The sequence below is a fragment of the Chaetodon trifascialis genome, chromosome 2 (genome assembly GCF_039877785.1).
Source record: "Chaetodon trifascialis isolate fChaTrf1 chromosome 2, fChaTrf1.hap1, whole genome shotgun sequence".
NCBI lineage: Eukaryota > Metazoa > Chordata > Actinopteri > Chaetodontiformes > Chaetodontidae > Chaetodon > Chaetodon trifascialis.
In genome coordinates, this window is record NC_092057.1 from 2,458,750 (window position 1) to 2,473,695 (window position 14,946).

At 45.7% G+C, this 14,946-nt stretch overlaps 2 protein-coding genes across 2 annotated transcripts in view; both read right to left on the reverse strand.

Annotated features, from left to right (window-relative positions):
- Positions 1-6,165, reverse strand: part of LOC139341238 (unconventional myosin-XV-like) — a 38,797-nt gene extending 32,632 nt beyond the window's left edge. The window contains exons 1-10 of the mRNA XM_070977649.1: positions 5,248-6,165; positions 5,002-5,121; positions 4,542-4,859; positions 4,071-4,268; positions 3,629-3,870; positions 2,212-2,605; positions 1,793-1,875; positions 1,186-1,249; positions 957-1,066; positions 232-306 (exon numbers count right to left, since the gene is read on the reverse strand). Coding sequence (XP_070833750.1) covers positions 232-306; positions 957-1,066; positions 1,186-1,249; positions 1,793-1,875; positions 2,212-2,605; positions 3,629-3,870; positions 4,071-4,268; positions 4,542-4,859; positions 5,002-5,121; positions 5,248-6,150 — 2,507 coding nt within the window. The 5' untranslated portion in view covers positions 6,151-6,165. The remainder of the gene's footprint in view (positions 1-231; positions 307-956; positions 1,067-1,185; positions 1,250-1,792; positions 1,876-2,211; positions 2,606-3,628; positions 3,871-4,070; positions 4,269-4,541; positions 4,860-5,001; positions 5,122-5,247) is intronic.
- A 109-nt stretch (positions 6,166-6,274) lies between these two features.
- LOC139349524 (unconventional myosin-XV-like) lies at positions 6,275-10,738 on the reverse strand. The gene is made up of 4 exons (XM_070990417.1): positions 10,601-10,738; positions 7,877-10,492; positions 6,356-7,494; positions 6,275-6,302 (listed from the first exon to the last, which is right to left on the reverse strand). Exons 2-4 carry the CDS (start codon positions 10,433-10,435, stop codon positions 6,275-6,277), a joined length of 3,726 nt encoding a protein of 1,241 aa, XP_070846518.1. The 5' UTR covers positions 10,436-10,492; positions 10,601-10,738.
- Between the last annotated feature and the right edge of the window lie 4,208 nt (positions 10,739-14,946).

Consider the following 14,946-nt stretch of genomic DNA (forward strand, 5'->3'; position numbering starts at 1 on the left):
CACAGCACTTCTTTTTCTTTGTTTGTTTATTATTATCATTATCATAAAGAGGACGTTACATATTCTGGACACGGTAATGAAAACGGATCAAAAATGGGTGTTTAAAAAAAAAAATTGACCTTTAGTATTTAAATTCTCAAATACTCTTGTAGTGTTTAAAAGCTTTAGGTTTAAGAGGTTTGTTGTAGTTCAAGGCAAATTCAAGGCTTTACTCAAAGCACAATTTCATACCTGATCACAATACACTGGTCCTTTTTGGCATCCATCATGGTGGTATATGAGATATTAGCAATGGCAAATAGATGACTGCAACACAACAAAGCATTTTTAGACAACAAAGCACAACTGTATGTTCATTAGTTGTGTCAGAGTGTGTCTGTGTGTGTGACTACATGTGTTGATGTGAAGTGGTAGTGAAATCCATAACCAAACTCTCCCTTGGCAACCAACCAACAGCAGTGTAACAGGAGCCTCTTACTAACACCTGAGAGTGCTGGCATTTACGCCTCTATTTACCACCAAACTGTATCGGAGAGCACAGCTTACGACGCATGTAGACAGATGTAGTACAACAGGACAGTCACACACACCAGACACAAGGAAGGAAAACACCGACGCAAAGGTTCCAGCTAAAGGTCGGAAAGTTTTGTTTCTGTGTTCTGTTCAAAACTGGACAGGACTCGCCATCAAACCTCCATCCAGGCTGCACAATCAACAATCACCTAAATGTTATTTTGCTAAGCAATATATTGCGATATATATTGCGATGTTGAAATCGTTTGAAGGGGTCCTCTCTCTAAAACAAAAATTAATGACTCACTCTTTGGCCAATGGCCTACCTTTCCATCAGGTCTTATAGAAATGAGCAGACAAATTTTAAAGCTAGTTGCACCGGTCTAACACACACACATACACACACACACACACACACACACACACACTCTCCCAGGTCTTACGGAGGGTTGTCACTCAGGCCGCAGCCCCCGTACTGAAGCACCATGTCTGTTCCATAAATGTTGAGCAGCTTGTAGGGATTTACAGACACAAGGATGCTGCCTATGTAGGTCTGTGTGGAAGACAAAGAGAGAGCGACAGGACAGGGAGGACAGTGGATGAGTGGATGGAGTAGGCAGTGACATTTGATGATATGAGTTATTCAGTTTGCATATTAGACATTAAGCATACATATACAAGTTCCTGGTCGAAGCGCTTCTTCAGGTTCATCAGAACTGTGGTCTCATTCAGCTCACTGAAATCAAACAGAGGAAAATGAACACACATGTGCAGAGCACATACTGTCACACCGGAGCAGGATTCCCACACTCACTCTGACATCCAGCGTTAATTACATTTCAAAGACACTCAAGATCTCTCTCTGTGAAAACTGGAAGAATTATGTGATTTCAAAATCAGACATCAGAGAGAGTTGTCACATGAAATGACGGCGGATTAATTTCTTTCAAACTGCTGCTGAAATAACACAAATATCTAACGCAGGAGATTCCTCAGGATGTGAAGTGATGATCGTTTGACAGAGATCTACTTGGTTGTTGCATTTTAATAAATACTTATATACTTAACACACTTAATACCAGGGATTTCTTTCTGAACTGTACACGTTTTCAAGGATTTTCAAAGCCTACAGGCACACTGGGAAACGCACACACACTGTAAATTGATGCTTAAAGAAACTGAAAGGATATGCATAGAAATGAGCTGTCCTGCTCTGCGCTGGAGCGACAAAATGCTTGTAAGTGTGTGACGAGAATGAATGAGTTGTGATTCTGCTTACGGCAGCTGTGTCATGTCCTCCATGCCCTCCGCCCAGCGTTTCCCCCGGCTACTTGTTGTGGGCATGCTTAGGATACAGTAGATCTGGACACAAACACATAGTGGTCTGTAATTAGCATCATTTTGTCACACAACACTGACAAAGCTTAAGGGACGTTGACGTCACTTCATGCAGAGCTGATATAAAACATGCAGAAAGATAAATATTCTCTTCAAAATGTTTTTGCGGGCCTTCCAGCTGTGTCACATGTTGTGAGATTTGCTCTTGAATAATGTGTTTACCTCATTCATTTCCATCCCTACTTATTGCACATACTATTAGAGATCATACGAAACTAAAAACGAATCCTCCTAAAAATGACTAAATGTTGCCTTGAGAGACACATATGAATAAAGACATGAATTCATAAATTTAGCTACCTTGTCATACCAGCTTTGGCCAGGGACTCTGTCTCTGTCAGGAGTCCAGTCTGTGTCCTGAGGCTGTCCGTCCACAAACCGAGGAGTGGGTGAATATCCTCCTAACACCCCATCTTCTCTGTACATGGACCACTTCGACAGATTCTGGACTGTCCCATGTGGCAAAACCCTCTCAGCTGCCCAGACATCTTCCCCTGCTTCCCCTCCTCCTTTTGCGTTCCTGGCCCAGTGTCCTGAGCGTGGCCCATAGGGAGGAACCACAGCATAGCGATTATCCTCACCCTGCAGGCCTGTTGGCACCCTGTATGAGGCGTAGCGAAGATGCTGGTTTTGGACGGCCTCAGACAGGCTTGGGTTGTGGAACCGACGTGTGAGAAGAGAGTTATCTGGCAGCCTGTGGAACAATGAATGGTTCTTGAATTCAGAACATGTGACACAGGGTTGTGCAACACTGACAAATGCTGAAATTGTTTTTGTGGAAAACTGTCATCATGATACACTTAGCAATTCATGCTGCTTTCTGCATTTAGGGTGTTTCCACCACAGGAACTTTATCTGGGGGCTAAGGAACTTTTAAGGAACTCAGGGACGAAACCTGTGTTTCAACCAGAGGAATTACTGGCCAAATATTGCTGATTGACAAACTCCTCAGCAGCTTGTGTGCTGTTTCATTGACAGAACAAGGCCTGTCAAACATCTAGTATCAATATTAGGATGAACATCAGACACCTGCAGTGTTTAATAATGTTAAAAGCAATATTAGGCTTTGCTGTTGCCTTTTCAATAAGTTTAAAAAAGAGCGAGATAAAGAGAGAAAGAGTTAAAGCCTGAAAAACTGAACGAGAGACAGAGCTGTGGTAGAGAGAGGTAGGGAATTAATGAGAGAGAGAGAGAGAGAGAGAGAGAGGTGGAGTGAACAAGAAATAAATCTATTTGCACTGCAGACAGTTTAATGGTGGTTCTGATCAATGGCAGAAATAAATAGCCACCAAACACACGGCAGATTTTCTACTATGATGATCTGAGAGATTTGGTCTCATTTTCCTCCTCTGCATGTCTACATCAGTAAATAACGACAGGACAACTCTATGTTGTTGTTTCTTTAGGTGTGAAAATGAGATTTTAATCCATCATTGATCTTATTTGCCTTAATAGTCGTGGTAATAGAAACACCAACACAAATATAAGGGACAAAGGGGGACTTCTAATTCAAAGATTACTTTCTGATTTTAATTCCTTTGGTCCCAAAGTCCCTGCAACCCTTTGGGCAATCAATGCTAATGTTTCATTCTCCATTGGTAAAAAGTTAATGCCTAGCTTGCAGCTTGATTTCTCAACAGGCAATTCTGTGCAACACCTGGATAAGCCTATCAGGTCATTCTCTGTCCCAGTTTCCATTTATAGTCTAGATCTCTACCTGTAACGGACACCGTGGAGTTCCTCATTCTGCAGCACAGAGGCAAGGTTGGGAATGGTGGGTTTGGGTGCGCCTGACAGTACAGAGTTCTCCGACAGATGATAGAGACCTGTGGACCGCATTGCCTGGTTTTGCCTCAGAGCAGCTGCAAGGTTGGGAGTGGAGGGCTTCTGGCCAGGGATAATCAGGGAACCATCAGGGAGCTGGTATGACGCGTTACGAAGGCTCTCATTCGTAAGAGACTGCAGCACAAGACACCAGGTCATTAATCAAGGCTTTACTCACAATTTACTAAATTGTGCAAATTCACGTTATCAAACCATGTAATTCAAAAGTCTGTAATGGCTAAAATGCTATGTTTGACTTTCAAACAAACACAGGGACGAGGTTTGAGAAAAAAGAGCCAATAAAACAAACAGGTAGTGCAAGTAAATGTACATACTTTTAACAGGTCGGGGGCAACTGGTTTCCGTGGATCGATGATGATGGTTCCATCAGGCAAGGTGTAGGACACGCCCTTCAGATAGGGATTCTGCAGGGCGGCTGCCAGGTTGGGGCTCTTTGGTTTTCTTGGGTCAACAATAATAGTTCCATCTGGGAGGGTGTATGATGCTCCTTTCAAAGCAGGGTTACTGAGGGCCTAAGTATTACAACAGCTGTTTTCAGTTAAGGTAAGTCTGAGAGGTTAAATGAGCACAAAGCAATTAAGTGTCAGTAGAGTAAAACCAGCAGCTTAGCACATTTGATTACCCAATTTCAAATCCATACGCTTGTGCCCTTTTACACAAGTCAACTTATAGTACAGATGATACAGATGAGGAGGGAAGAAAGAGATGAACACAAACACAGAGTTACAGGTGGCGTGAAAGCAAGGGGATACATAAAAAACTAATAACTTGTATCCATAGCTAACCTTTGCCAGGTTTGGTGAAATGGGTGTATTGGGGTCATGAACCCCCTCCGGTAGTGTGAAGGAGGCATTCCGCAGGGCAGAATTTTGAAGGGCGTTGGAGAGGTTTGGAGAGGCAGGTTTCCGTGGATCAATGATGATAGTGCCATCAGGCAGGGTGTAAGATGCACTTTTCAGGTAAGGGTTCTGAAGTGCCACTGCAAGGTTTGGGGACTTTTCTTTCTTGCCATCAATCACAATGGTACCATCAGGCAAAGAATAGGAGGCTTCCCGCAGAGCTGGGTTATTGAGGGCCATAGCCAGGTTTGGGGAAATTGGTTGCTAAATGAACAGAGAAAACAGAGAAAAATATTTATTAACTTTAAGTAAATGGTTAACAACACCAGGGAGAGAGAAAAAAATACATAACAATAAGAAGTAAACTAAACTAAATTCACATAAAGACTCATGAGTCATGGGTTACTTGCTGTCTGGGGTCTATAATGGTGCCATCAGGGAGAGTATATGAGGCAGTCTTGACACTCTGGTTCTGAAGAGCTCTGGAAAGGTTGGGGGACATCGGCTTCTGGGGCACACGTGGGTCCTGTGTTGTGGGGGTGGTGAGTGAAATAGGAGAGTAGAAATGTAATAAAACAATAGTTGACCATATGTATACAAACAACACATTTCAGTTTGTACAGTTATTTTGACATGTTCCTTTTATACCTACCTTGATTATTGAGCCATCAGGCAAGGTGTATGAGGCTCCACGGAGCTGTTGATTTTGCAAGGCATGGCCTAGCAATGGGGACGAACGTGAATCTGCATATGGTGACACCAAGGTTCCATCCGGCAGCTGGTACGATGCCTGCATTAGCTGCGGGTTTTGTAAGGCACTTCCCAACATTGGTGAGGATGCTGGTGTGGGTCCATATGGGGACCGTCTGAGTTGCATAGGTGTCTGATAAGTTGCTTGACGGATGTTTGGGTTCTGGTGAAGCGCACTGTGGAGCTGAGGTCCGGCTGGTGCATAAGGATTATGGCGTTGCATCATAGGGGATCTCAAAGATGAGACATTCTGCAGACCAGACCGGTTCTGTAGAGCATCATGAAGCAGTGGTGCTGGGCCAGGCTCAGAGATATAATCATATGGAGTGACAACAGTTGGTCCATATGGCGAATGGAGCTGTGGAATCTGATAAGAAGCCACACCTCTTAGTGCCTGACCATGTCTCATGGCTCCAGAGAGCATTGGAGATGAAGGTACAGATGGAGCATATGGGGACTGAGGCCTTTGAAGAGGAGATGAATAGGAGGCTTGTCTCACTGCCTGGTTTTGCAGAGCTCCAGACAGCATTGGGGAAGAAGGGGGCACAGGCTGTTCATAAGGGGACATTGGCCTTTGTAAAGGAGAATCATAAGATGCATCACGTATGGCTTGATTCTGCAGAGCGCCAGACAGCATGGGAGAAGAAGGGGGCATGGGCTGTTCATATGGGGATGTTGGCCTCTGCAGGGGGGAAGTGTAGGACGCACTCCGAATGGCCTGGTTTTGTATTGCACCAGAAACTGAAGGGGATAAGGGGGCATAAGGCCCTATATATTCTGTTGCCATCTCACCTGTGCCCACCATCTGGGCTGGCTGTGGGCCAAGGGGGGAAGCAAAAGAGGCCTGTCGAATAGCTTGATTCTGCAAAGCACCAGATAACATGGGAGAAGAGGGAGCAACAAACTGATGTGACTGCTCAGTATAAGGATCAGCATAGGTGCCAGGCACATACGTTTCTGGTGCATAAGTGGACGAACGGGCAGCTCGAGGGGGCAGGAGTGGGGAAGACTGATGAGAAAGTCGAGGAGGGAAATGTGGGGATGCAGGATGTGACATGTGTTTCAGGGAGGGCTGTGGAGAGGCAGGAGGCATCCTTCTTATAGACTGTTGGGCCATGAGGGGACGTCCTCGAGCCACAGGGCGAGGAGGAAATCGGCCAGACTGTCTCTTACCTAAGGGAGCATGGTGGACCATGTGAGGGGAATGAAAAGGGGAGGAGTGGAGGGAGTCTACTGTGAGAACAGAAGATCTATTGCTTCTTATGGAGGAGGCACGGAATGGACGCACATTCTGGGTGGGTGGGGGAACTGGACGCCCTCTGAGACCCATAGGCGAGGGTCTGACAGCACCTAATGGAACATTTCCCCCCATCCTAGGCCGGGCCAACGGTGTGGGGTCCCTGAGCAGCCGAGTTGAGCGGCGAGAAAGGGTAGGAGAAGATGGGGCAGGCCGGGGCCCTGCAGGGGATACGCTGCGATGAGATGGGGAGGGAGACGGTGATGGTCTTCTACTGAGCTGTGGAGAAAGAAGGGGAGATGCATGACCAGGGGAGAGGGGAGGGGAGGCTGGCCCTCGCATTTTTCTTGATCCAAACAAGCTATGGGCTGGAGTGACAGAGGGTGGGGGACTTCGCCTCCTCATGGAAGCACGAGGTGAGGAAGGTGGGGAACCTTGTCTCATTGATGCTCTTGGTGAGGGTGGAGGACTTCGACGGATCATGGAGGCACGGGGAGAGTGAGGGGGTGAGGGTCTTCGAGCCAGGGGAGACGGTGATCTCTGAGGTTGCATCCTGTGATGGGCAAAGGGGGATGCCATAGGGGAGGAAGGAGGCGAGATTCGTCTTGACATAGCAGAGGGGGGTCTTTGAGCATTAATGAACCCACTCCTCATGGATGGTTGTGGGGATGGGATGCGTCTCTGTGGAAGCATAGGAGAAGGTATTGGGGAAGCCATGGCAGAGGGATGGCGTTGCACCTGTGGGGAGGGCATGATGACAGAGCGGCGGGATGGAGTCGGAGAGGGCTGAATGTGCCGTGCTGGAAGAGGGGACATACTTGCTTGCTTAATAATCATTGCAGTTGGAGTGGGGATTGAAACTTGGCCATAACCCTGTTGCTGTGACATTATCATGGGGTCTGTCATCATCTGCTGCAGGAAAAACACAACAAAAAATATGTGTAGAATAAAATGAGGATGAGAAACAGAAAGGAGAAAATGTTTTACAGAAATTGTCTTGAGCAAAATTTTCAGCTTTTACAACAAAAGCTAACAATATGGTGGAGCATTTTCTTGGTCGTTTAAGATGCTTTGTCTCTCCCACTGGGGTGGGATTAGTAAAATGAAGGAATTACAGGCTGTGTTGATGTTTGCTTGGAGGGGCAATGTAGGGGTGCTTTCTAGAATACAGTTGAATTGTTTTCACATGTTCACTCCAAATTACAGTCGGAATCAGGTTGAAATTCACAAAAATCTGTGACCCTCAAGCAATATTAATTATTTAAAATCAGTGACACAACAGAGTTAGAAATACCTGAGGTGAAATCACTTGTGGAGACATCATCTGCTGCTGTGGCAACATCATCTGCTCTTGTGGTGACATCATTTGTTGTGGCATCATCTGCTGCTGTGGTGACATCATTTGTTGTGGCATCATCTGCTGCTGTGGTGACATCATTTGCTGGGGCATCAGCGGCTGCTGTGGTAATATCATTTGTTGCTGTGGTGACAGACTCTGTGATGTCATCATTTGGGCAGACATACTCTGTTCTTGTTGTAACATCATCTGCTGCTGTGCTGACATCATCTGCTGCTGTGGTGACATCATCTGCTGCTGTGGTGACATCATCTGTTGCTGTGGTGACATTACCTGTGGGGGCATCACCATTTGTTCTTGTGGGGGAAACACAGCTTGTTGTTGAGAAAACATTTGTTCTTGAGGCAACATCATCATTTGTTGTTGTAATGACGTGTCACCAAGTGGACCTGGTGCAAGAGGAATCTGATCTTCATACTGGATGTCTGACATGTCTTCAAATTCTGGATCAGGTGGCAAGGTAGGTGGAGGGGGCAGGGGCACATCTAGACGCTCTTTCCCAAATAGGCGCACTTGAGGTCTAGGAACTCTAAATGTCATCTCCCCTCCCTGAACTCCACCAGTATCATCCCTAAGTTGATCCAACTGGTCTGTATACTGGTCCCCATACAGGCCTCGTACCTGATGCATCCCTTGCCCTCCAAAGCCAAAGGCCTGCCCACCTCCTGGTGCAAATCCAATGGCCTGCTGAGAGCTGTAGTCTTGGTAGGGCATGCCAGCATCACTGTAACTAAGTTGAAATTCTGGTGGAAGCCCCCCTGGCATTTCCATAGCTGCTGCATAAGGGTTCCCATAAAAACCTGCCTGTCCGTTATCATAGTAAGTCCCTTGTCCATCACCGTAGTAAACTCCTTGACCATTTTCATCATAATAACCCTGAGACTGAGGGTCAAGGAATCCATCTATATCACCTCCATACATATAGCCTTCACCCATTAGTGCATAGTAGTCCAGATCCTCATCATTATATATTGCCTGTTGTTCCTGGTACCCATAGTAATCAGCTTCCTGGTTGTTATAGTAGCCTTGGGCAGAGGAATAAGGGTTATAGTAGTCCCCCATGCCCTCATCATAAAGACCACCTTCATAATATTCAGCATTTGGGTCATAGAGTCCTTCTTCCTCATAGTAACCGAGGTCTTGATAGTCTGCTGCCCCTGCTCCATTGTCATAGTAACCAAACTGACCCTGGTTTCCATATGCTGCAGCTACCTCATCTTCATAACCCTCATAACCATCATCATAGCCTCCATAACCTTTGTGGCGGACTGAATGTCGCTGGTTGTATCCATAAGCCTCCTCCTCATGCTCATAACCATTATTATGGTAACCACGGAGATAACCTCTGGAGCTGGCTTGTCTACTATGCCCTCTCTGTTTGCCCCAGCCATATTTTCCTGCATTTCCGCGCATTTTAGTGGACAGGAAGCGTTTGGTTAGCCAGTTAGTTGCTGCTGCAACCTTACCCAGCAACATACTTCTGTTCTTGAAGTCGTCACCAGGCTCATCACCATCCTTTTTTCTAAATAAGCCCTTGAAGAAGCCCCCCTTCTTTTCAATTGATTCTTTCCCTCCTCCCAGACGAAGCAGCATATAGGTTGGCTTCTTCCCGCCATTTGCTGCCGCCTTCTCTTTAGCCTCTTTCTCCTTTTTCCTCTTTTTGCTGGCCTTAAACCTCATCATGAAACGAGAGGTGTTCTTGAGCATGGACTTGCGGCGTTTCTTCTTAGCAAGGCGGAACTTTCTCTTCCCCAAACCCAGGAACAAACGTGATGTACTTTTCAGCTTCTTCCTGCTGTTCCTGCGCCTCTTGAAGCCAGAAAACTTCATGAACATTCGGGACATGTTCTTTAGACCTTTCTTTGGGATTTCCTTTATTGGAAGCTGCGGAGCCTCCTCTTTCTTTTTGCCTTTCTTCTTCCTTGCATCAGCATCAGATTTCCCACCTTTGTGGTGGCGGTCATCTTTAGATTTCTTTTTGGATTTGCCATAATCCTCGTCATACTCCTCATCCTCCTCTTCTAGGTCTTCATCCTCCTCGTCATCTTCTTCTGAGTATTCCCCATGTCTAGACTTCCCCCCTCTCTTTCCCTTAGCCCCTTTACCTCTTCGTCCCTTACCTCTCCTGTCATCCTCTGAATCTTCCTCCTCATCATACTCCTCTTCACTTAGTTCTTCATCCTCTTCTTCATCACTAAGGAGCTCCTCCTCTTCCTCTTCGGACTCAACTTTCTTACCTTTCCCTTTGTCTTTTCCTTTCTTTCCGTCATCTTTCCCCTTAGGTTGCACCTCCTTTCCCTTCTTGCCCCCTTTCTTGTCATCCTTGCCCCCTTTCTTATCATCCTTTCCACCTTTCTTATCATCCTTGCTCTGTTTCTTATCATCTTTTCCTCCCTTTTTGTCATCCTTCCCTTTCTTTTCCTCTTCTTTCTTTTTCTCTGGTTCAGGTTTTCCACCCTTCTTCGTGTCCTTCTTGGGGTCTTTCTTGCCAGGCATTTTGACAAGTAGCTAGGTGCACACCATGCCCTCTCTTCACGAAGCAATGCTGTAAACCTTCATGCACATGCACATGCACAATGTGGGAAAGTTAGTATTGTATTTTAAGCTCAACGTGAAAAAATATGAAGTAATCATTTGAGAAAACATGACCTGGAGTCTGACCTTTAAAAGATTCCTTGGTTTAGATATGCCTAGTGGACGTTGTGCCAGCACTATATGCAGGTTCAGTATCTGTGTGAGGACAGGTCCATCTGGCCAAAGCAGCTGTACACCGCCCAAACCTGGTCCCCATGAAGGCTCCTGTCCAAACATACATACCTAAATTACAGCCCCTCTCTACACACAGGCACATATATAAATAGACAAACACTAGCATACACACAATGAAACAAAGTAGTTAAGTAAAATGTGATCATCATATCACTGCCCCATTCAGGAACTGTGTTAAAATTCACTTACCAAGATAATTAAGTCAGTTCTAATTTCTTAGCACCACAAACTGTTTTATACACTTGAGTGATGTCGCAAACTCCTTCTCATCTTGCTGCCAAACGATCTACATGGCCTTTCCAGGAATCTCCAACCCTGACCAAACCCCCACTCTGGATAGTGATTTGGAGTTCCTCAACTGTAAACCCTTTATTCTCTGTCTTCCATTTGTGTACAATATGTCCAATTTCAACATAGAAATCACTAATCTGAGAGAGCTCAGACCCCAACATAGAGGTACAAAATTTCTATCTATCTCTACTCATCAACTTCCAGCTTTGCTGTAGGCCTTAAGGTCAAAGGGTTCAATGTGTCACAGCCTTTGTTTCTCTTAGACACCTTCTTTAAATCTAATTCTGCTTTAGTATGTATAGCCTTAAACTCACTGCAAACTCTTACAAAAGAGATTTCAACTGCGTTGGTTTTACTAATTTCCACACAGTGTGATCCCTGCGGCATTTGCATCCTGTCAAACTGCATACAAACATTAAAAACACACAAACAAAGCATGCAGCTGTTACTCAAACTCCACCCTCGTAGAGTCGTAGTAAAAGACAAACTCTTGTGGCAGTGTCACCACACAAAGTCATGAAGACAGCGCTTCATCATTATCACCTCAACATTCAATGACAGACAGCACAGAGGAAGCGTGGTGGTCGCCAGAGTCTTGGCAGTCTTCAGTTTTGCTGTGTCCTTGCAGGGGGTGGGGGGGGCTCTTCTGTAGCGCTTAAAAAGAGAAAAATCCAAAAACTCCAGGACAACGTCTTTAGGTCACCCTCAGCTTCTTCCTTTGACCTACTCCGTCCTCTGTTGCTCACTACAACACATTCCCTCACTCAACACAGCACACTGCTCACATTGCCCTCCTCAGAGTGTGTGACAGCCAGTGTGTGTGTGTGTGAGTGAGTGAGTGTGTGTGTGTGAGGGAGAAAGAGAGAAGGGAAGATGGGTTGCCTGTTTGTGTGTATGTGTGTGCGTTTGCAAGTGCGTATACTGAATGTGTATGTGTTTGCGTGCATTTGAGGAGTTCCTTGTGGCGGGTCGTAGGAGTCTTAATTTGTCATCTGGCTCTACAGGTGAAACTTGAGAGCTCCAGGCGACTGAGGGGGCGGGGCATAAATAATACAAAAGGTCGAGAGAGAGAGAGAGAAAGAGAGAGAGAGAGAGAGAGAGAGAGAGAGAGAGAGAGAGAGAGAGAGAAAGAGAGACAGACATGGGATGCAGAAGATAAGCCTGATTGGCAGTAAGATGTCATCAAATCCACAAATATCCAATAATTAACAACCTCTACTTTCTGTGTCATTAATGTGTTGTATGTGCACTTATGAACGTGAGAAGTCACATAGACAAACTCACCTTAAACACCTCATCTTTTCCCAGAGTATCATATACTGTCAGGTGTGTGTCTGTGTGTGTGTGAGAGTGAAGGCAAGTGATGGATCATCTGAGAAACATTAAATTTAAGCAGCATCAGTATGAGACACGCAGGCAGCCACCAGCCTACTTCCACATACGTAACAGCAGGAGAAGGAGCAGAGGGAAGAGAAACACCCACCTGCTAGATATGTGACGTCTTCACTCTAGGTATCAATAACAAGAGGAATGACTCTCTCAAACACACACACACACACACATGCACACACACACAGAGTCAGTAAAGGATCGGTAACAGGGCTGTGATTATTAGTGCCATCAACCAAATTATTCCTCTTGCAGAGGGAAGGGGTCGGATTGCCAGATCTGTCCTTTTACAGAGTATAGGTATTGGGTTGCCAGATCCTGATCTTTGGGTCTTGGTGTGTAAGTCTATCTGATCATTACCAACCAGCAACGAGGACATGCAGTGTGTGTGTGTGTGTGTGTGTGTGTGTGTGAGTGCATGTGCGCACAGTGCGTTTATTCAGAGTTACGTCTTTGAGTGGGTGCACATGTGCATTAAAAAGACGGAAAGCGTGATGAAAGAGTATTTTTTCCTGGATTTCCCACGGTTTGTCTCTAACAGCACATCTGCCTTTGATGCAGAATGAAAAGACCCTATCAAACGTGAAAAGCTCTGAGTTGCAGCCAGTCTCCCTCTTCCCAAAGCAATCGCTGCTGGCAGGTGGTCCTCCATCTTTTGATAGAATTTGTAGAGAAGAGACAAAACACAGAAACTGGGATGCATGCCCGGGAGAGAAAAGCAGACAGAGGTGGACTTGATGAGGCTCATCAAAAGCATTCAGGTCCTGAGGGGAGCAGCAGATCATCTTTGTCACACACACACACACACACACACACACACACACACACACACACACACACACACACACACACACACACACACACACACACACAGTAATCTGCTGCTATCTAGTGGACCAGCATTACACCTGCAGCACTTGTACTAGACTGAAGTTGGTTGGATCAGGTAAGTTTACAGGCCTTCAGCAAGTGTAAGGTTTGCCTGATACAGAGCAAACACCTCATCATTATGCATTGTTTTCCATGAATTAAAAAATCTAATCATGAGTGGTAAATGAAGAAGTCTAACTCCAGGATGACAGCGAATTAGATCAACCAAAGTGTGCAGGCAAACGAAAAGACTGCACAGTCCACGTATGCAGGACTACAGAGGATGGAGGAGGTGTAGGTACACCCAAAAACCTACCTTTCCTCCGACACACCCTGCACCGGGGCTGCTCACGTCACTGGAGCTCCGTAGCCACGTTTCCCCATCCTCTAACCGGTCCAAAAAAAAAAACTAAAGAAAAAAATAAATAAAAACAACAAAAACTACAACAAATCCCGTTTACATTTCCTTAAACTTAACCACTCACACACTTCCTCGCATGAACTGGTGCTCTGGCGGAGAACCAGGGGTCAGTCAGTGGAGAGGAAGTGTGCCACCGGGACCGGAGGATTAAATTTTAACGACCGCTACTCTCCGGTGACCTGCCGGGCTTGAGTTCCACACAGTCCGGCGAGAACTGATGAGCACCGCGAGTCGGCAGTGTCGGTCTCACACGGTGATACACACTCGCAGCGGTAAATAAACAAGGTGGGTAAGCCTCAGTCAAATTAAATTATTATTTAAATGTAAATATTAGCATCTTAATTTGCCTTTAAAGTGCCATTTTTTGCCTAACGGTTATGTGATATAGCCTAGCTTAATTTGTTAGCTAGCAAAGTTAGAGGAGAGAGTGTTATTTAGCGTGAAGTGGGGAGAAAAGTTGGTTTTCCCTCCATTTCCTGGCTGTTATCCGGAGGTTTGGCGTACAGGGCTTTGGGTGTTTAACATTTCCTCTCACCCGGACTGAACACGGTGGGAAAGTGTGTCATGAGATGGCTCACGGGGTAAATGGAGCATAACAGATGAAGGTGAGAGCTCCAGCAAGAAAATGTACAGTCAACGTCTCCGCACGAGCAATCCTTCTGTCGCCCGCCAGATGGACCCGCCCGACAGCAAACAAACAGCACAGAGCCGCAAACTGCTGCATCTCCGCTGGATTCACTCCATAACCCAGACGACCTTGCCGTCTCCCCCACATGACCGGCTGGCCGCCCGCATCAAAACAGCTTTTGGCTTTGATATTGAACCAACTGTGGAGAGACACGATGCAAGACCTCGCTGTTTTCCTTCTTTTTTTATTTCAGGAAAGCAAGCCTTTTGGCACGTTTGAGCTATTTTTAGAGCTGCTCCTGAAACTGACAACTGGTTTCCACAAACTGAAACCAATGGGCCAATTTGCGTCGTTTTTAGGTAAAACATTTCAGACACTGTTGATGTTCTGCAGCTGGCAGCCAACATCTCGGTCAGTGCGGGCATCTCTCCAGCCTGCCCGCTGCTTCTCCAACCCAAACCAGGCCATCACTATTATTTCTCGCCCACTAACGGCAATGTAATCAATTACTGGTCTACTTAAACCAATGTTTGGAAAATGCAATTACTAATATGCATGTAAGCTGTCAGTGTAAATGAAATCCCCAATGATTCTGATAAAATCAATTAATCAGTAAAATTCTTTGAATCAAGTGTCTTA

Excerpts from the sequence above, each read along its gene's own strand:
- LOC139349524 (XM_070990417.1), bottom strand. The coding sequence starts at position 10,435 with ATGCCTGGCAAGAAAGACCCCAAGAAGGACACGAAGAAGGGTGGAAAA. Across the intron at positions 7,495-7,876 it reads CACAAGTGATTTCACCTCAG|CAGATGATGACAGACCCCAT; the intron begins GTATTTCTAACT and ends TTTTTCCTGCAG. Across the intron at positions 6,303-6,355 it reads CCTCCTCGACTTTCTCATCA|AAACGTATGTGCCTGGCACC; the intron begins GTCTTCCCCACT and ends CTTATGCACCAG.